The following is a 20,166-nucleotide window of genomic DNA, read 5'->3' on the forward strand; positions in this document are numbered from 1 at the left end:
TTGCATCATCATGCCTCATTTGTAGGTATATTTGAGCTAATTTAATTTCCTTTACTTTTATCCTCTTTGTATATAATTTAGTTTTGCATGTCTCATGACACATTATCTGTATGTAAAAAATATTGTTCCAGACCACAGCAAACGTTACCCAGCTTGCCACAGATTGTAATAAATACATTAGAAGAAGACAGCCTGCCGTTTCCTTTAACTTGGACACACACATCTATACTTTTGGCCATTAAAAGCCAGTCATTTCCAGGAGTTATCTCACCCTCTGAGTAGCCTCTGATTTACTAATGGTTTCTAAATCACCAAAAATGATTCCCGGGCGCGGCCACCGCTGCTGCTCACTGCTCCCCTCACCTCCCAGGGGGTGGAACAAGGGGATGGGTCAAATGCAGAGAGTAATTTCACCACACCTAGTGGGTGTGTGATTATCAGTGGTACTTTAACTTTAACTTTGCCTCTTGAAGCTCATTGAGAGAATGCCAAGTGTGTGCAAAACAGTAATCGGAGCAAAGGGTGGCTATTTTGAAAAAACGAGAATATAAGACATGTTTTCAGTTATTTCAGTGTTTTTTGTTAGCCTTTGCTCTGATTACTGCTTTGCATTCTCTCGATGAGCTTCAAGAGGTAGTCGCCAGAAGTGAAGTGAAGTGAAGTGAATTATATTTATATAGCGCTTTTCTCTAGTGACTCAAAGCGCTTTACATAGTGAAACCCAATATCTAAGTTACATTTAAACCAGTGTGGGTGGCACTGGGAGCAGGTGGGTAAAGTGTCTTGCCCAAGGACACAACGGCAGTAACTAGGATGGCGGATGCGGGGATCGAACCTGCAACCCTCAAGTTGCTGGCACGGCCGCTCTACCAACCGAGCTATACCGCCAGAAATGGGGTTGGGACCATCAGTTGTGTTGTGAATGATAAGGTGTGTCCAAAAAATTTGCAAACCCCTGGTCTGAGCCAAAATGTACCAAAATTGATTCACAAAGATGCCATGAAAGTAGTTTTTCTTTATTAGGATTTTGTAGAAGTTAACAGTGTGGCGAAGCACGGGGAACGACGACTGGTCTTCCTCCAAAGGGGCCTAAAAACCACTGCCTTCATGAGATACGTACGTGATTGGTCCAATGGTCAGTGGCTCGGTTTGAATGGAGTGAGAGACCGAGCGTTGTTGTCGCCTTGTGCAAGACTACACGGTGGGAGTATGTCACGAAACATTAGAAACAATAACAGAGACAGAATTGAGATGTGACGTGTGACTCACCGGAGCGCAAGAGTACAAGCCCCTGCGGTCGCACAGGCTGAGGCTGCAGTGGAGGTAAACATTTCGGTATTCTCCCTGAGGAAGGAAGAACAGGGCAGAGAACCGAGCCCGCAGGGATGAGCCGCTCTCAACCACAGACACTTGTTGGCGGTCAGTGGGACACCTGACGAAGACAATGACTTATCAGTGGGCGTTCAGCAAGCATCCGGTCTCTGGTTTACCCAACTGAGCGTAGACGTACTTATTGTGGATGAGGGAGTATCGCTCAGAGTAGTTAGGGTTTGAGGAGTGAGAGGCGAAGCAGTCCTCCAGGACAACTGCCAAGCTGGGATCTCTTTTGTCCACCGAGACCCCGACATACAGTGGTGAGCCCACTGAAAGGTACACCGTACCAGATGGATAAGCTTCTGTATAGTTGGAGTCGTGGAACAGGACCATAGAGGCTCTAGCTTTGGCACCTAAACCAACAATACCGCCTTCCACCCTGTCAATGAAATACACATAAAATCATAAAACTAGTTCCTTTTGTCGTTATTATTATTCTTATTCTAACATTTTGATGTCATGACTAAAATTGCAGCCCGAGAGTAAACAAGAAAACTATCAACACATTTATGTATTTTAAGTAGACATTCGTCTATCTTTTTTCTTTTTTGGGTTGCTGGGGCAGCAACCTCAGCAGAGAAGCCCAGACTTCCCGCTCCCAGCTAATTTGTCCAGCTCCCAAGGCGTTCCCAGGCAAGCTGGGAGAATTTATCTCTCCGTGTCCTAGGTCCTCACCATGGCCTCCTACCGGTCAGACATGCCCTAAACAACTCCCCAGGGAGGCGTATGAGGGGCATCCTAACCAAATGCCGGAGCCACCTCATCTGGCTCTTCTCGGTGTGGAGGAGCAGCCGCTTTACCCCGAAACCTATTTTGGTCGCTTGTATCAACAGTTTTGTCCTTTCAGTCACAAACCAAAGTTTGTGACCATAGGTGAGAATAGGAATGTAGATCGACCGGTAAATTGAGAGCTTTGCCTTCTGGTTTAGCTCCCTTTTCACCACAACGGATTGGTACAGGGTCTGCATCACTGCAGACGCCGCACCGATTCGCCTGTCGCTCTGACGATCCACTCTTCCTTCACTCGTGAACGAGACCCTAAGGTACTTGAACTCCTCCACTTGGGGCAGGACCTCATCCGCAACCTGGAGTTGACATTCTACCCTTTTTCCGGGCTAAAACCATGAACTCTGACTAAGAGTCGCTGATTTTCATCCCATTCGCTTCACACTCTGCTGCTGCGAACCGATCCAATAAATGTTGAAGATCACGGCCAGATGAAGCTGGCAGTACCACACCAAAGTGGATCTCCTAAACTTTCTGACTGCTCTCTTTAAGTATTTTAAGTAGACATATTGACTAAAATCATTGCAAACCATCATAAATGTCCTATTCTTGAATGGGTTACTGTTAGAATAATTATGTGTAAGTTATCACACAACTCTTATGCTTAAAGGCCGTTGCAATAGTTATTATCAATTGTGCTGAAGTTGTACTTTTCTATCTGTGCAAAGCGAGTCGTCTCGTATCAGTGTTTGTTTCCAGAATCGGCCTGCTGACTGCCAAGGGCGAACATCGAGTGCCGTGACGCAGACAGAGCAGAGACAGGGCGATATCAAGAGTGTCAGCACATTTGCATTTCATTAATAGTCATATATTGTGTCTAACTGCGGCTGCTGAGATTACCCCCTTCCTTTAGCGGCAGCCTCAGTGATGTAACCAGGGACCTCCCAAATAAATAGAGGAGCACGTGGGCAGGATTTTAGAGCGTAGGTTGGTTCTGTAACTAGAGTACAGCCCAAAAACGTCTCTCCTCATTGAGCCAAATTGAACTTTGTCTCTGCATGATTCCTTGCTTGTGTTTGAACCTGACAGCTACTCACGCCAGGGATGGTCGGACGGCCACGTTCAGTCTGCTCTCTGTGTCCAGGGGATAAGCACATGAGAACGGAAGACTTGTGGGGACAGAGAAGGAAGCGTTGTTTGTTGGATAGACGAATAAACTGTTGGAGTAGATGGCATGTGTGCCGTTGGTCTGAAAAACACATAGTCATGACTTGAAACATCAACTACAGTCTTTTCTTGATGATTAATAAATGTATGTTGAAGAGATGGTCAAAGATTCAGCAAGGGTTGAATGGTGGCAACTGGACTCTTGTTTGTTGAAAACGTTTCATCGTTCATAAGGCTTCTCATGTATGTTCTTTAGTACCGTATTTTCCGCACTATAAGGCGCACCGGATTATTAGCCGCACCTTCTATGAATTACATATTTCATAATTTTGTCCACCAATAAGCCGCCCCGGACTATAAGCCGCGCCTACGCTGCGCTAAAGGGAATGTCAAAAAAACAGTCAGATAGGTCAGTCAAACTTTAATAATATATTAAAAACCAGCGTTCTAACAACTCTGTTCACTCCCAAAATGTACGCAAATGTGCAATCACAAACATAGTAAAATTCAAAATAGTGCAGAGCAATAGCAACATAATGTTGCTCGAACGTTAATGTCACAACACACAAAATAAACATAGCGCTTACTTTCTGAAGTTATTCTTCATTCGTAAATCCTTCGTCTTCGGTGTCCGAAGTGAAAAGTTGGGCAAATTTACGATCCACTGGCAGATGTTGGCGTCGTCTGGCGCTGCCTCCTCGTCTTAGTGAAGGTGTGTTCGCCTTCTGTCCTCCATTGTTCCCACGCAGTTAGCAGTCTAGCTTCGAATGCCCTGTTGACACCAATATCTAGCGGCTGGAGGTCTTTTGTCAATCCACCCGGAATGACGGCGAGTATTGAATTAAGCGCGTCAGCGTGTCTCTCAATGTGCTGTTATGAGCTAGCAAATATAACAACTACACTACCCAGCATGCAACGATAGTTACGAGCATGCGCGGTAGCCCTGAGAAGTTCCCACGCAGTTAGCAGTCTAGCTTCGAATGCCCTGTTGACACCAATATCTAGCGGCTGGAGGTCTTTTGTCAATCCACCCGGAATGACGGCGAGTATTGAATTAAGCGCGTAAGCGTGTCTCTCAATGTGCTGTTATGAGCTAGCAAATATAACAACTACACTACCCAGCATGCAACGATAGTTACGAGCATGCGCGGTAGCCCTGAGAAGCGTTGTTGTATGCTGGGAGTTCGAATGTGGTTATGAGCACGCTGTGAGAAAACGTTGAGAACTCAGTTAACACGCCTCGTCTGCATTATTTATAATTAGACAGACAACACACTTAATAGGAGCCATTTGGGGTCTTTACATAAACACACAAATGGAAATGAAACGTCACATATCCCAGCATGCACCGCGCGCTTCTTCTACGGGGAAAAAAGATGGCGGCTGTTTACCGTAGTTGCGAGACCTAAACTTTATGAAAATGAATCGTAATAAAGCGCACCGGGTTATAAGGCGCACTGTTAGCTTTTGAGAAAATTTGTGGTTTTTAGGTGCGCCTTATAGTGCGGAAAATACGGTACTTGTCTTCATTAGGATCACAGGTATGCTGGGGTCTAACCCAGCTGATTTTGGGTAAGAGACCAATCGCAGACATTCGTACCTATGGACAATTTACAGTCTCTAATTGGACTAACGTTCCTATTTTTGGAATGTGGGAGGAAGGCGGCGTAAAACAAACGCACGCACGGGGAGAACATGCAAACTACCCACAGAGATGCCCAAGTAGAGATTCAAACCCTCAATCTCCTGACTGTGCGGCCAACATTTGACCGATTGCGACTACCCCAAGGGGACATGTCAGGGACATAAATGAAGGATGGTCACACCTGAAATGTAGAAGTGAAAAAGTTTTCAGAATGAAATGTCAAGAAGAGTTCAGTTGCCCCCATTTCACCTTTGCTGATGACCAGAACCTGATAAATAACAATCTACAACACTTATGATCTAAGATGACTCCAATCCTTACATGTTTACAAATAGATAAGTTTGTTTTTACCGCCAGTTTGTTTCCACAAGCATCTGCCTGGGCGTCGACTTCGTACCACACAATGCCATCTTGCACTCTGACCCAGGAACAGTTGTGGACTGCCAGATTGCCAGTGAGTGGGTTATAACCAGCGCTTGTTGTGCTAACTGAATCCAGCCCAACTTGGAGTTTGTCAGAGCCGCAGATGAGGCGGGATATACTGAGTGAAGTTTCCGACTCTAAAGAAGGTATTATGAGGGCGTCAATTTCCCTTTCCTTAGTTTAATGTGCCAAAATATTTTTTGAATAAATAAATAAAAGCCACCTTCACAAATGACGCCAGCATCCTCCCTGTGGACACAGTTGTGTCTCCCAAATCCACGATGTTTGCAGCTCACTAGGGATGTTTCATTGCCATAACAACGCACGTCATCCAACCAGATGGGTCCTCTGCCTTGTCCGAAAGCTGCGCCGTGCAGTGCCGACCGAGCCTTGCCACAGCCCAACTGTCTGCACGCCACGTTGGCGTTGGTGAGGTCCCATATGTCGTCACACACCGTCCCCCACTGTCCATTGTGGTAGACCTCAACTCTTCCAGAGCAGCGGTTGTCAGAGTTGACCAGCCTTAAGGGGGAAGCAGCTGACACAACAAAACACATCGTTCATGCATGTCTGCCTACACATTATGGAACTAACATATTGATACAATCTTCAGACTTTGCATCTGATGATTGTTTTAAGTCTTGACATCAGTTTTCTAACATTCTTACACCACATGGATCCAGGTTGGAACGGTTCACAAAATCTATGGTTTAGTTATACTGTAGATTATCAGTGACTCAGTTTTTAGTTGGATTCAGTGACAGCCCAGAATACCGTACATCCCAATAATGCTCCTTCTTTGGGCTTTCAACAAAGGCAAACTTATCCCCTCCCTCTACCGTATCTCTCTTGCAAAGACACTTGGAATGTTGACTCTATTCCATGATGCCGCCGAACGAAGCGACTTCCAGGCTTATGGACAAACACGCACCCTTGGACTACTATACACACTGCATGCCATAACTCATCCCACTCCTTCGTCACTTTTTTCATAAATCGTCCCATCCCTAGTCCAGACTAAAGATTTCAGTGTCTGTAATTTATATCTTCTTACCTTCACAGACCACACCAGCATCTTCTTGGTGACCACAGTTGTGTGATCCAATCCCTTGGTGTGTACATTCACTGAGCTTTGATTCACTGCCCTTGCATCTGACATTGTCCAACCAAATGGGTCCTCTTCCTTGTCCAAAGTGGGCTTGCTGTGGGGCTGATAGGGCCCTGCCACAGCCCAACTGTCTACACACCACCTGGGCATGCTTCAGGTCCCAGATATCATCACACACTGTTCCCCACTGTCCACGGTGGAAGATCTCCACTCTACCGGAGCAGGAGCTGTTTCTTCCATTTGCCAGACGGACCTCGCCCTCATTTATTGAGGGCACCGTTGTTGAGGCAGCAGTGGTCGTCTCTGCCTCTGGATAAGTGTTAGCTTCTGTTGTTTCCATGGCATTGGTTGTCCTTGGATGAGTGTAAATTGTTGGTTCCATTGAAGTTCCTTCAGGTTCTGATGTAGAAGAACCTGGTTCGTTTACCTCTGAGGATAAAAAACATTTAGTTAAAATTGCAGTTTTTAGGGGATGAGACCCTAAATAGATGTGCCAACAGGTGGTAAGCTATTTGTTCCTAAATCTGGTTTATGCTTCTGTGTAATGGAGGCTAGCCAGTGTGGCTGGGCCATGTGTACATTCACTCACTCCCTAACAACTTCAAGAGTAGTTCTGGCTATCGAGCGTATAGCCTGGGCTTTTAGCCCGGTAGTCTGCCCGACCTGGGTTTGTGACCCCCTCGGAGTAGTAGGAAAAATACAATGCAGCAGAGAGAGGGAAGGAGAGTACACAACCGCTACATCTGCATACACTGCATTTTCCAGAGAGTCAAGTCAGTGAACAACCATGACAGTCGCCGACTATTTAACTTGTTACTGTCGTTTGTCGCTAGTGAAAGAGAGTCATATCGGTCGGACGTACCCTGAACACTTCCCCGGGGAGGTGTCCGGGGCGCATCCTGAGCAGATGCTCAAACCAGCTCATCTGGCTCCTCTCGATGTGGCGAAGCAGCGGTTTTACTCTGAGCTCCTCTGGAATGACTAGGGAGAATCCCGACACCCGAAAGAGAAGCCTTATTTCAGCCACATATACATATGGTTTTGTCCTTTCGGTCACAACTCAAAGCTTGTGACCATAGGTGAGGATGTTCTCATTCACCCAGGTCATTGTAATCTCAGGGCATTCAATAGCTCGCAACTGGACAGCTTGGTTTGTCTTAGAGGACATTTAGAGGCTTCATCAGTTCATCAAAGCCTAGATCTGACCAATCTAAGTCTGCGAACTGGATGAGAGGCCAAACAAACGTCTTCGAAGACAAACCAAACAGTCCAGATGCGATCGACTGAATGCCCTGAGAATATGTGAGGACAGGAATGTAGCTCGACCGATAAAGGAGAAGGCGCCCCCCACACAGAAAATAATGTCCTAAAAGCTGACCAGTCACAGCCCTTACAATGTGAGGTTGGATTTATTTTTTTGACACCGAAGTATAAAACCAAGCTGAACTCCAAACCTTCTACCAGAATGTTCTATCATTTTTTTGTTTAGGTTCCACACAGCGAAACGTACCTGCACAGTATGCGTAGTAACACACTGATGACGTGACAAGTTTGTACACGTAGAAGCTGGAAGCATGTGCTCTGGAGCACATCTTGACATGGATGCGTATTTGATTATTGGCACCGCAGCAATCGCTAGCCTAGGTGTTGCATACAGAGCAACTTACAATGCCATCAGACAGTGTGGGATGAGGTTCATTTAGCATCATCGTAATATATGTTTTATAGTTTCCGACTTTAAAGAAAGTATTAAAAGGCCGTCAATTTCCCTTCCTTAGTTTAATGTGCCAAAATATTTTTCGAATAAATAAATAAAAGCCACCTTCACAAATGACGCCAGCATCCTCCCTGTGGACACAGTTGTGTCTCCCAAATCCAAGATGTTTGCAGCTCACTAGGGATGTTTCATTGCCATAACAGCGCACGTCATCCAACCAGATGGGTCCTCTGCCTTGTCCGAAAGCTGCGCCGTGCAGTGCCGACCGAGCCTTGCCACAGCCCAACTGTCTGCACGCCACTTTGGCGTTGGTGAGGTCCCATATGTCGTCACACACCGTCCCCCACTGTCCATTGTGGTAGACCTCAACTCTTCCAGAGCAGCGGTTGTCAGAGTTGACCAGCCTTAAGGGGGAAGCAGCTGACACAACAAAACACATCACTCATGCATGTCTGCCTATACATTATGGAACTAACATATTGGTACAATCTTCAGACTTTGCATCTGATGATTGTTTTTAAGTCTTGACATCAGTTTTCTAACATTCTTACACCACATGGATCCAGGTTGGAACGGTTCACAAAATCTATGGTTTAAATATAGATTATCAGTGACTCAGTTTTTAGTTGGATTCCATGAACATTGTTCTCTTTAACAGCCCAGAATACCGTACATCCCAATAATGCTTCTTCTTTGGGCTTTCAACAAAGGCAGACTTATCCCCTCCCTCTCCCGTATCTCTCTTGCAAAGACACCTGGAATGTTGACTCTATTCCATGATGCCGCCGAACAAAGTGACTTCCAGGCTTATGGACAAACAGGCACCCTTGGACGACTACACACACTGCACCCCATACCTCATCCCACTCCTTCGTCGCTTTTTTCATAAATCGTCCCATCCCTAGTCCAGACTAAAGATTTCAGTGTCTGTAATTTATATCTTCTTACCTTCACAGACCACACCAGCATCTTCTTGGTGACCACAGTTGTGTGATCCAATCCCTTGGTGTGTACATTCACTGAGCTTTGATTCACTGCCCTTGCATCTGACATTGTCCAACCAAATGGGTCCTCTTCCTTGTCCAAAGTGGGCTTGCTGTGGGGCTGATAGGGCCCTGCCACAGCCCAACTGTCTACACACCACCTGGGCATGCTTCAGGTCCCAGATATCATCACACACTGTTCCCCACTGTCCACGGTGGAAGATCTCCACTCTACCGGAGCAGGAGCTGTTTCTTCCATTTGCCAGACGGACCTCGCCCTCATTTATTGAGGGCACCGTTGTTGAGGCAGCAGTGGTTGTCTCTGTCTCTGGATAAGTGTTAGCTTCTGTTGTTTCCATGGCATTGCTTGTCCCTGGGTAAGTGTAAGTTGTTGGTTCCATTGAAGGTCCTTCAGGTTCTGGTGTAAAAGAACCTGCTTCGTTTACCTCTGAGGACAAAAAAACATTTAGTTAAAATTGCAGTTTTTGGGGGATGAGACCCTAAATAGATGTGCCAACAGGTGGTAAGCTATTTGTTCATAACATCTGGTTTATGCTTCTGTGTAATGGAGGCTAGCCAGTGTGGCTGGGCCATGTATACATTCACTCACTCCCTAACAACTTCAAGAGTAGTTCTGGCTATCGAGCGTATAGCCTGGGCTTTTAGCCCGGTAGTCTGCCCGACCTGGGTTTGTGCCCCCCTCGGAGTAGTAGAAAAAACACAATGCAGCAGAGAGAGGGAAGGAGAGTACACAACCGCTACATCTGCATACACTGCATTTTCCAGAGAGTCAAGTCAGTGAACAACCATGACAGTCGCCGACTATTTAGCTTGTTACTGTCGTTTGTCGCTAGTGAAAGAGAGTCATGCCGGTCGGACGTGCCCTGAACACTTCCCCAGGGAGGTGTCCGGGGCGCATCCTGAGCAGATGCTCAAACCAGCTCATCTGGATCCTCTCGATGTGGCGGAGCAGCGGCTTTACTCTGAGCTCCTCTGGAATGGCAAGGGAGAATCCCGACACCCGAAAGAGAAACCTTATTTCAGCCACATGTTTTCGGTCACAACCCAAAAGCTTGTGACCATAGGTGAGGATGTTCTCATTCACCCAGGTCATTGTAATCTCAGGGCATTCAATAGCTCGCAACTGGACTGCTTGGTTTGTCTTAGAGGACATTTAGAGGCTTCATCAGTTCATCAAAGCCTTGATCTGACCAATCTAAGTCTGCAAATTGGATGAGAGGCCAAACAAACGTCTTCTAAGACAAACCAAACAGTCCAGTTTGCGATCGACTGAATGCCCTGAGAATATGTGAGGACAGGAATGTAGCTTGACCGATAAAAGAGAAGGCGCCCCCCACACAGAAAAGAATGTCCTAAAAACCGACCAGTCACAGCCCCTACAATGTGAGGTTGGATTTATATTTTTGACACAGAAGCATAAAACCAAGCTGAACTCCAAACCTTCTACCAGAATGTTCTATCATTTTGTTCAGGTTTCACAGAGCGAAACGTACCTGCACAGTATGCGTAGTGACACACTGATGACGTGACAAGTTTGTACACGTAGAAGCTGGAAGCATGTGCTCTGGAGCACATCTTGACATGGATGCGTATTTGATTATTGACACCGCAGCAATCGCTAGCCCAGGTGTTGCATACAGAGCGACTTACAATGCCATCAGACAGTGTGGGATGAGGTTCATTTAGCGTCATTGTAATATGTGTTCCACACTTGAATCCAGGAACACATCCCTCAGGAATACGTGCATCGTTTGGTCCCAGGAACAGGCGATACCAGCCGCGCCACTCCACTCTACTGTCACATGCTACGTTGTGAGAGTCAAATCCATTTTCTGTGGACCGCCAGGTGTCGTTCAGTACAGTGTAGCTTTCGCACGGGTCTTCGCAGCTCGTCCCGTTATTTCCAAGGCAGTCCATGCCAACCGGACACGCGGCGTCGCCACATCTGAACTGGACGGACGGTGAAGAAATGGCGGATTTGGAGAGCGAAGCAGGTGCCAGGCATTCATAGGAGCCTGCCGTGTTTTGGCAAACCCAAGGCGCCGTGCACGGTGAGTCGGAGAGGGTGCATTCGTCAACGTCCACGCAGCCGCGGCCAGGCGCCCACTGATAACCCGGGTGGCAACAAGAACCATCGCCGCAGGTAGAGGTATCGTAACAGGCGGCACCATCACCCACAAAGCCGTCTTTGCAGACACATGAGATGTCAGGGAAGGAGTCGCCTCGTTGCTGTGATTCTTGGCATGTTGCTTCATTGTGGCACGCCTCGCAGCTGGAGACAACCGAACCTGGAAAAGTCATCATATTTCATTGCTGCTTGTATTCTTCGTTTTTCCTACGACAAGTAGCAAATACTAGCGCGGTCAAACGGTTCATTTTCCAAGCCAGGTTAATCCCACTTTTGTATTTGGGTGAATCATAATTAATCAGAGTTAATTACTTGCTTGCATAATTGACATTAGCTTTGAAAAATAACCTAATATTTTGACACAAATGCAATTTTATCGTCGGAAAGTCATACACGTCATGTTTTTAAAACTTGGTTGTTAGGGGTGCACAATAAAACAGAATTTTTTATTCATCCCGATTCGTAATCGTTCATAATATGTATTTTTTTTAATAAGAATCCATTTTTAAACACGTCTTTAGGCCATCTGCATGCAACCAAAATGAGCTTTTATAACATCTAACCTGTTTTGGAAATGTTTCCTTATAATTATTATACCAAAAAATACATTGCGAGAATCGGTTTGAATCGAGAATTGTGCTGAATCGAGAATCTATTCTGAATCGAGCAATCATCCCAGGAGTCGGAATCGGATATAATCATAGGGTGCCCAAAGATTCTACACCTCTATTGGCCAATAGGGGCACACAAAATAAATGATTGTCATCCGAATTGCGATTATTGTTCATCCCGGTTCTGAATTGCCTTGTTGATTTGAAAAATAAAAAAATTGAAACAATCTTTGAATAAAAAAATAATACATTTTTAAAATACATTTTAGGCCATCTCCATGCAACCAGAAGGCTCTTTTTTTAACCTAAAAATTGTAATGATTATTGTACCAAATATTACATTGCGAGAATCGAATTGTCACCCCAGGAATCGGAATTGACCTATTGGTCAATAGGGCTGCACAAAAAATGTATTCACATGTAAATCACAATTCTTTTAAATGCCGTTTTTAAATAGATCACTAATTTTTGAATATTGTTTAAAAAAAAAATGTTTTTTTTAAATAAAAATCTATTTTTAAAAAGACATTGTGTAGGCCGTCTCCATTTAACCAGAAGGAGCCTTTCTAACTTGTAACCTGTTTTGGAAAAGTTTCATTATAATTATTATACGAAATAATACATTGCGGGAATCTGTTTGAATCGAGAACCGATTCTGAATTGAATCGTCTCCCCAGGAATCGGAATCGGATCAAATCGTTAAGGGCCCAAAGATTCACACCCCTATTGGTCATTACTGGTGCAGGTGTTATTGTTCTGTACTTTGTTTGTCCATTGTTCTGTTATTGTTCTGTACTTTGTTAGTCCTTTCTTCTGTTATTGTTCTGTACTTTGTTCGTCCTTTGTTCATTTATTGTTCTGTACTTTTTCTGTCCTTTGTCCTGTTATTATTCTGTACTTTGTTCTGTTATTGTTCTGTACTTTGTTTCTCCTTTGTTCTTTTATTGTTCTGTACTTTGTTTCTCCTTTGTTCTTTTATTGTTCTGTACTTTGTCTGTCCTTTGACCTGTTGTTATTATTCTGTACTTTTTCTGTCCTTTGTTCTGTTATTATTCTGTACTTTGTTCTGTTATTGTTCTGTACTTTGTTTGTCTTTTGTTCTTTTATTGTTCTGTACTTTGTCTGTCCTTTGTCCTGTTGTTATTCTGTACTTTTTCTGTCCTTTGTGTTCTGTTATTATTCTGTACTTTGTTCTGTACTTTGTTTGTCCTTTGTTCTTTTATTGTTCTGTACTTTGTCTGTCCTTTGTCCTGTTGATATTCTGTACTTTTTCTGTCCTTTGTTCTGTTATTATTCTGTACTTTGTTCTGTTACTGTTCTGTACTTTGTTTGTCCTTTGTTATTTTATTGTTCTGTACTTTGTCTGTCCTTTGTCCTGTTATTATTCTGTACTTTTTCTGTCCTTTGTTCTGTACTTTGTTCGTCCTTTCTTCTGTTATTGTTCTGTACTTTGTCTGTCCTTTGTCCTGTTATTGTTTTGTACTTTGTTTGTCCTTTGTTCTGTTATTGTTCTGTAGTTTTTCTGTCCTTTGTTCTGTTCTGTACTCTGTTCCTTTACTTGGGTCTGTATTTTGTATTATTTGTTCTTTACTTTGTACAATACTTTGTTCTTGTTCGGTTATTGTTCTGTCCTTTTTCTGTACTTTCTATTGTACTTTATTTCCTTTGTTCTGTACTTAATGCTGTTATTATTCTGTATTTTGTTCCGTCTTTTGTTCTGCTCTCTGTTATATACAAACGTACTTTGTTCTGTACTTTAATCTGTATTTTATCCTGTTCTTTTTGCTGTACTTTGTTGTTCTGTTCTATTCTTTGTACTGTACTTTCTAATGTACTTTGTTCTGTTTTTTTGTTTTATTTGTTCTGTACTTTCTACTGTACTTTGTTCTGTACTTTTTTCCATCTTTTGTTCTGTTCTCTACTTTGTTTTGTACTTTGGGCTATATTTTGATCTGTGCTTTGTACAATCTTTGTGCTTGTTCGGTTATTGTTCTGCACTTTTTTCTGTATGTTGTTTGTTCTTTGTGCTGTTTTTTGTTCTGTTATTGTTTTGTACTTTGTTCTGTTCTCTGTTCTGTAATTTGGTCTGTACTTTCTACTGTACTTTGTTCTGTACTTTTTCCCGTCCTTTTTATTCTATTTTATATATAAATCACTTCTTGGTGTGGTTCCCCCGTATTTATGTTGTTTTATGCATACAGTTTAAGGTCACAGGACATACTTAGCATGTTTGTTCCTGGAGCACAAGTCTCGGTCAAAAAAAGCCTTCCGATTTGCTGCTCTGCGGTCATGGAATGAATGACAAAAGGATCTGAGGCTACCTGAACTCATCCCTTTGGGGGAATTTCAGGCCATTTTAAAAGATATAGAAACTGTTTCTACTGGGCATTGTACTTGTTTTTATTGAACTTTTTTTTTTTTGTACCTATTGCGTGTTTTTATGTCCCTTTTGTAAGTAAATCTGTACTTTTAACTGTAGTGTGTGTTTGCTACTGTTGTCCTATTTATGTATGAAACCTCTTTTTGCTGCCCTCTTGGCCAGGTCCCTCTTGCAAAAGAGATTTTTACCTGGTTAAATAAAGGAAAATTAATTTAAAAAATCGTATTTAATTTATTTCAATATTATCGGACATTTGTATAATAAATTATTTCTACTCCCCGTTTATTAGTTATAGAGTAAATTACTTCATAATTGTGTTTACAGACGACATGTGATTGAACACAATTGCATGCTGGCATTTTTTGCATTAAGAAACCGGAATGGTGTTTGTTGCGTATTATTTGTTTACGAGTCGATTCTTGGGGGTTACGATTCGATTCAGAATCAATTCTCGATTCAAAATCAATTTTTTTTTTTAATAATATTGGGTGCTAGTTCTGTGATTAACTGCATTCCTCCATAAAATAGACAATCAGATCTAATAAATGTCAATTGTACTTAAACAGAGATCTATTTTAAAACATTTGTATGCACGTACAACACTTAAAACCGTTCAATTAAATTATGGAATGTGTTAAATATGATCCGCTTTAAGAGGCTGTTCAAGCTAAAAATGTTTACCAAGTACAAGGAAGAATAATTTTGAAGAACATCTTGAAATTGATTAAAAATGCGATATTATTCATCTCGTATGTGACCCATAACTGACTTAACTATTATTAAGAGATTTGTTGTATCCATGAATGGAGACAGGAAGTGAACACCTGCTACTAAAACCGCTATGAATCGGAAAAAGGGGTTGACTTAAATAAGCTCTCCTTCTTCCTTCTCCTTTTCAAACATGTTGCAAATGGAAATGTAAATGTGTAAACTATACAAGGTATCACTTGTAGTTGCTTACATGTTCGGAATACATTTAAACCCCCCCAGAAAAACAAAAACCGTGTTTTGTTTAGTAAAATTCTACCTATTTATTTAATAAAGTCAAATACAAATAAATAGAACATTAATATCTACAATATGATTTGTCTGAGTGTCTAAACAGGACAAAAATAAATAATTAATTTAAAAAAATACATTGATTTTTTATTTTTTTTAATCGATTAGGAATCGTTAATTTTTTTTATTTTTTTTTACACTCCTAATATATATGTTTCTTGAATAAACGGTCGAAAAAATGTAAGCGCAAATGAAAATACAGCTTCACCCTTTAGTCATAATTTTTGCGCTTAAAAACCTCTATGACTTCAGCTCCAGACTTCTTGTTTGTTTGATATTGCCATTATTGCCACAAGTGGTGGAAAAGTGTATTACAACTGAGTACCCATATGGACCACGAGGGCCGGGGAATCTTTGGGCGCCACACAATTCAATTTAATTCGATTCTTGGGGGTAACGATTCAATTCGAAACGACTTTCGATTCAAAATCAATACTTTTCTAATAACAGTGAAATAGATAAGCAACTCTAATAAATGTCCATATTACTTAAAAGAAAACTGGTTTTGTTTAGTAAAATTCTACCCAAACATTTAAAAAAGTAAAGTACAAATAAAACAACAAGAGGAGTACTCCCACACTTCAGCAAATATGATCATCTACATCCTAGGTGTCAAAGTCAAGGCCCGTGGGTCAGATCTGGCCCGCGAATTAATTAATTTTTTTGACCCCCCAGGATGATATTTGTGATATACTTGATGGGGTCCCAGGGACCCATCAAGTCATACAAATGGGGTCCCACAGTACATTTTTGGGGTCCCACTTTTTTCTAACCGTTTTGAAAACAAATGATAAAGGTATGCATTATCCTGTTATATCTCACATTCTATATTGTGTTTCGGAAATAGGTTGTCATAAACGTTACTTCATTCATTAAATAAAATTATACAAAAAAAAACACATTTTTACGCACATGTGAATGTATTCAGTTATAAACATTCCTTCACTTTCTTCTTTCCTTCATGGATCTAAACTTTACCGCTTTTTTCTACATTTTTATTGTAATATTTGCAGAATATGTTTGTTCTATGTTTTGATTTATCCTGATCAGTCAGGATAAATTTTAATGCCATGATTTTAATAGTCCGGTACAGATTTTCCTGAGCTAAAAGGAGTTTGACACCCCGGATCTACATCAACAATAGGATTTTCTGGGTGGATGGACCGGACAGATTGAGGGAAAAAAATCAATTGTTTCAATTGAGTAAGAATCGTTATAAATAAGAATAACGATTCATTTTAAAAATCGATATATATATATATATTTTTTTTTTTGTTTGTTTTGTTGTTGTTGTTGAACACCCCTAACCGTGTGCGTGTTCTCCCCTTACAAGCCCGCTGAAAACGTTCAATTTACTCAAAACCTCACCTGACGCTCGTGTCATGCATGTTATGCATATGTACATTTATTCAATTAAAAACATTCATTCACTTTCTTCTTTCCTTCATGGATCTTAACTGTACCGCTTTTTTCTATACTTTTATTGTAATATTTACAGAATGTGTTTGTTCTATTTTTTGGCCAAAGTAAGACAAAGAAAACAATCTGAAGTTGTCTTATTTTATTATTTTAATGCCATGATTTAAATAGTCAGGCCCGCGTGTGCACAGATTTTCCTGAGCTAAAATGAGTTTGACACCCCGGATCTACATCAACAATATGATTTTCTGAGTGGATGGACAGATTGAGGAGAAAAAATCATTTTTTTATTACTCGATTAAGAATCGTTATAAATAAGAATCACGATTCATTTTAAAAATCGATTTTTTTATTTTTATTATTATTATTTTTTGGTTGTTGAACACCCCTACCCGTGTGCGTGTTCTCCTCTTACAAGCCCGCTGAAAACGTTCAATTTGCTCAAAACCTCACCTGACGCTCGTGTCATGCTTGTTATGCATATGTACATTTATTCAGTTAAAAACATTCATTCACTTTCTTCTTTCCTTCATGGATCTAAACTGTACCGCTTTTTTCTATATTTTTATTATAATATTTACAGAATGTGTTTGTTCTATTTTTTGGCCAAAGTAAGACAAAGAAAACAATCTGAAGTTGTCTTATTTTATTATTTTAATGCCATGATTTAAATAGTCAGGCCCGCGTGTGCACAGATTTTCCTGAGCTAAAATGAGTTTGACACCCCGGATCTACATCAACAATATGATTTTCTGAGTGGATGGACAGATTGAGGAAAAAAAACATTTTTTATTACTCGATTAAGAATCGTTATAAATAAGAATCACGATTCATTTTAAAAATCGTTTTTTTAATTTTTATTATTATTATTTTTTGGTTGTTGAACACCCCTACCCGTGTGCGTGTTCTCCTCTTACAAGCCCGCTGAAAACGTTCAATTTACTCAAAACCTCACCTGACACTCGTGTCATGCATGTTATGCATACGTACATTTATTCAGTTAAAAACATTCATTCACTTTCTTCTTTCCTTCATGGATCGAAACTGTACCGCTTTTTTCTATACTTTTATTATAATATTTACAGAATGTGTTTGTTCTATTTTTTGGCCAAAGTAAGACAAAGAAAACAATCTGAAGTTGTCTTATTTTATTATTTTAACGCCATGATTTAAATAGTCAGGCCCGCGTGTGCACAGATTTTCCTGAGCTAAAATGAGTTTGACACCCCGGATCTCCATCAACAATATGATTTTCTGAGTGGATGGACAGATAGAGGAGAAAAAATCATTTTTTATTACTCGATTAAGAATCGTTATAAATAAGAATCACGATTCATTTTAAAAATCGATTTTTTTATTTTTATTATTATTATTTTTTGGTTGTTGAACACCCCTACCCGTGTGCGTGTTCTCTTCTTACAAGCCCGCTGAAAACGTTCAATTTACTCAAAACCTCACCTGACACTCGTGTCATGCATGTTATGCATACGTACATTTATTCAGTTAAAAACATTCATTCACTTTCTTCTTTCCTTCATGGATCGAAACTGTACCGCTTTTTTCTATACTTTTATTATAATATTTACAGAATGTGTTTGTTCTATTTTTTGGCCAAAGTAAGACAAAGAAAACAATCTGAAGTTGTCTTATTTTATTATTTTAACGCCATGATTTAAATAGTCAGGCCCGCGTGTGCACAGATTTTCCTGAGCTAAAATGAGTTTGACACCCCGGATCTCCATCAACAATATGATTTTCTGAGTGGATGGACAGATAGAGGAGAAAAAATCATTTTTTATTACTCGATTAAGAATCGTTATAAATAAGAATCACGATTCATTTTAAAAATCGATTTTTTTATTTTTATTATTATTATTTTTTGGTTGTTGAACACCCCTACCCGTGTGCGTGTTCTCTTCTTACAAGCCCGCTGAAAACGTTCAATTTACTCAAAACCTCACCTGACACTCGTGTACATTTATTCAGTTAAAAACATTCATTCACTTTTATTGTAATATTTACAGAATGTGTTTGTTCTATTTTTTGGCCAAAGTATTTATTTTTTTTATTTTAATGCCATGATTTTAATAGTCAGGCCCGCGTGTGCACACAATTTCTTGAGCTAAAATGAGTTTGACACTCCTGATCTACATCAATAATATGATTTTCTGAGTGGATGGACAGATTGAGGAAAAAAATAAATTTCTATTACTCGATTAAGAATCGTATAAATAAGAATCACGATTCATTTTGAAAATCAGATTTTTTTTTTGATTTTTTTTTGTTGAACACCCCTACCCGTGTGCGTGTTCTCCCCTTACAAGCCCGCTGAAAATGTTCAATTTACTCAAAACCTCACCTGACGCTCGTGTCACGACCTGCAGGAAGAGCAGGAAGACGCTCGCAGCTGTCAACATCCTGCAGCTCTTTTCTTTTCACAACCTAAGAATAAGTTAAATTTCAACGTTAGATTTCCCCCGTTTTCTGTTACGGAATCCATCCACTTACCTTGACGAGGAGGAAGTCCAGGAGCCGACGTTCCGAGGTGACGACCGACTGGGGGAATTTATAGCGCTCGTTACCATACAAAATGATGGTTAACCATTTGAAAAGTTACATATTAATTTCTAACAAACACAGATAACAGTCAACACAATGAAAAGCAATTTGTCGACTGATAACACAGAAGTCAATTTTGTGTCCTTGATCCTCTCTAGAACGTTCTAAATCAAACTGTCTCTGACAATTATGCAACACTTTGGAGATTTGTCGGTACATTTGAATTGTTCTTTGCTTGTTCAGGAAATATTGGAACGCTGTTTTTCCCCCAACACGTCTTGCTAAACATGCATGTCTCCAGCAAATCAGGCGCGGTGGTGCAGGGGTATGCCAAGTGCGGCCCGCAGGGGATTTTTAAAACATTCGTACGAAAAATATATATATAAAAGGTGGAATAAAAGAACAAACGGGTGTGATGTAATGAAAAAGTGACAATACTAACTGTCATTGCTTACAAAATAATAATGAATCAAAATCTAGGTTGTTATGGATTATTGACGTATTCAAGGCTCCAAAGTTTAAAAAAATTCCATGAATTTCCACAATTCCCCGTTTTCCAAAACCCTGTTTTCCTGTTTTTGACCATTCCACCTTCAAAACATTCCTCTTGGTTGGGACAACAAAATTAAAATAATGATCTTCCAAATTTCCAGTTTCCTCAAAATTCCAGGACTTTCCAAAATTCCCGGTTTTCCAAAACCCTGTTTTCCCCTTTATTAACATTCCACCTTCAAAACATTCCTCTTGGTTGGGACAACAAAATTTAAAAAATGTTCTTCCAAATTTCCGATTTCCTCAAAATTCCAGGAATTTCCAGAATTCCCGGTTTTCCAAAACCCTGTTTTC

At 40.9% G+C, this 20,166-nt stretch overlaps 1 protein-coding gene across 1 annotated transcript; it reads right to left on the bottom strand.

Moving 5' to 3' along the window:
• Window positions 1-997: 997 nt before the first annotated feature.
• LOC133572087 (scavenger receptor cysteine-rich domain-containing protein DMBT1-like) lies at window positions 998-19,334 on the bottom strand. Its single transcript, XM_061924774.1, has 12 exons — window positions 19,270-19,334; window positions 19,121-19,203; window positions 10,658-11,452; window positions 9,109-9,591; window positions 8,266-8,580; window positions 6,390-6,872; window positions 5,559-5,873; window positions 5,264-5,472; window positions 3,198-3,349; window positions 1,511-1,753; window positions 1,270-1,432; window positions 998-1,194 (listed from the first exon to the last, which is right to left on the bottom strand). The coding sequence occupies exons 2-12, from the start codon at window positions 19,176-19,178 to the stop codon at window positions 1,090-1,092; spliced, it is 3,321 nt and encodes a 1,106-aa protein (XP_061780758.1). The 5' UTR covers window positions 19,179-19,203; window positions 19,270-19,334; the 3' UTR covers window positions 998-1,089.
• Window positions 19,335-20,166: the final 832 nt, after the last annotated feature.

This window comes from Nerophis lumbriciformis, linkage group LG29 (assembly GCF_033978685.3).
Source record: "Nerophis lumbriciformis linkage group LG29, RoL_Nlum_v2.1, whole genome shotgun sequence".
NCBI classification, from domain to species: domain Eukaryota; kingdom Metazoa; phylum Chordata; class Actinopteri; order Syngnathiformes; family Syngnathidae; genus Nerophis; species Nerophis lumbriciformis.

Bases quoted from the DNA above. Each gene is read 5' to 3' on its own strand.
- LOC133572087 (XM_061924774.1), bottom strand. From the start codon at position 19,178: ATGTTGACAGCTGCGAGCGTCTTCCTGCTCTTCCTGCAGGTCGTGACA. The intron at 3,350-5,263 runs GTAAAAACAAAC...TGTGTTTTTCAG, and splicing joins CTTGTGGAAACAAACTGGCG to ACCAACGGCACACATGCCAT. The intron at 1,195-1,269 runs GTGAGTCACACG...CCCACCGTGTAG, and splicing joins GCTTGTACTCTTGCGCTCCG to TCTTGCACAAGGCGACAACA.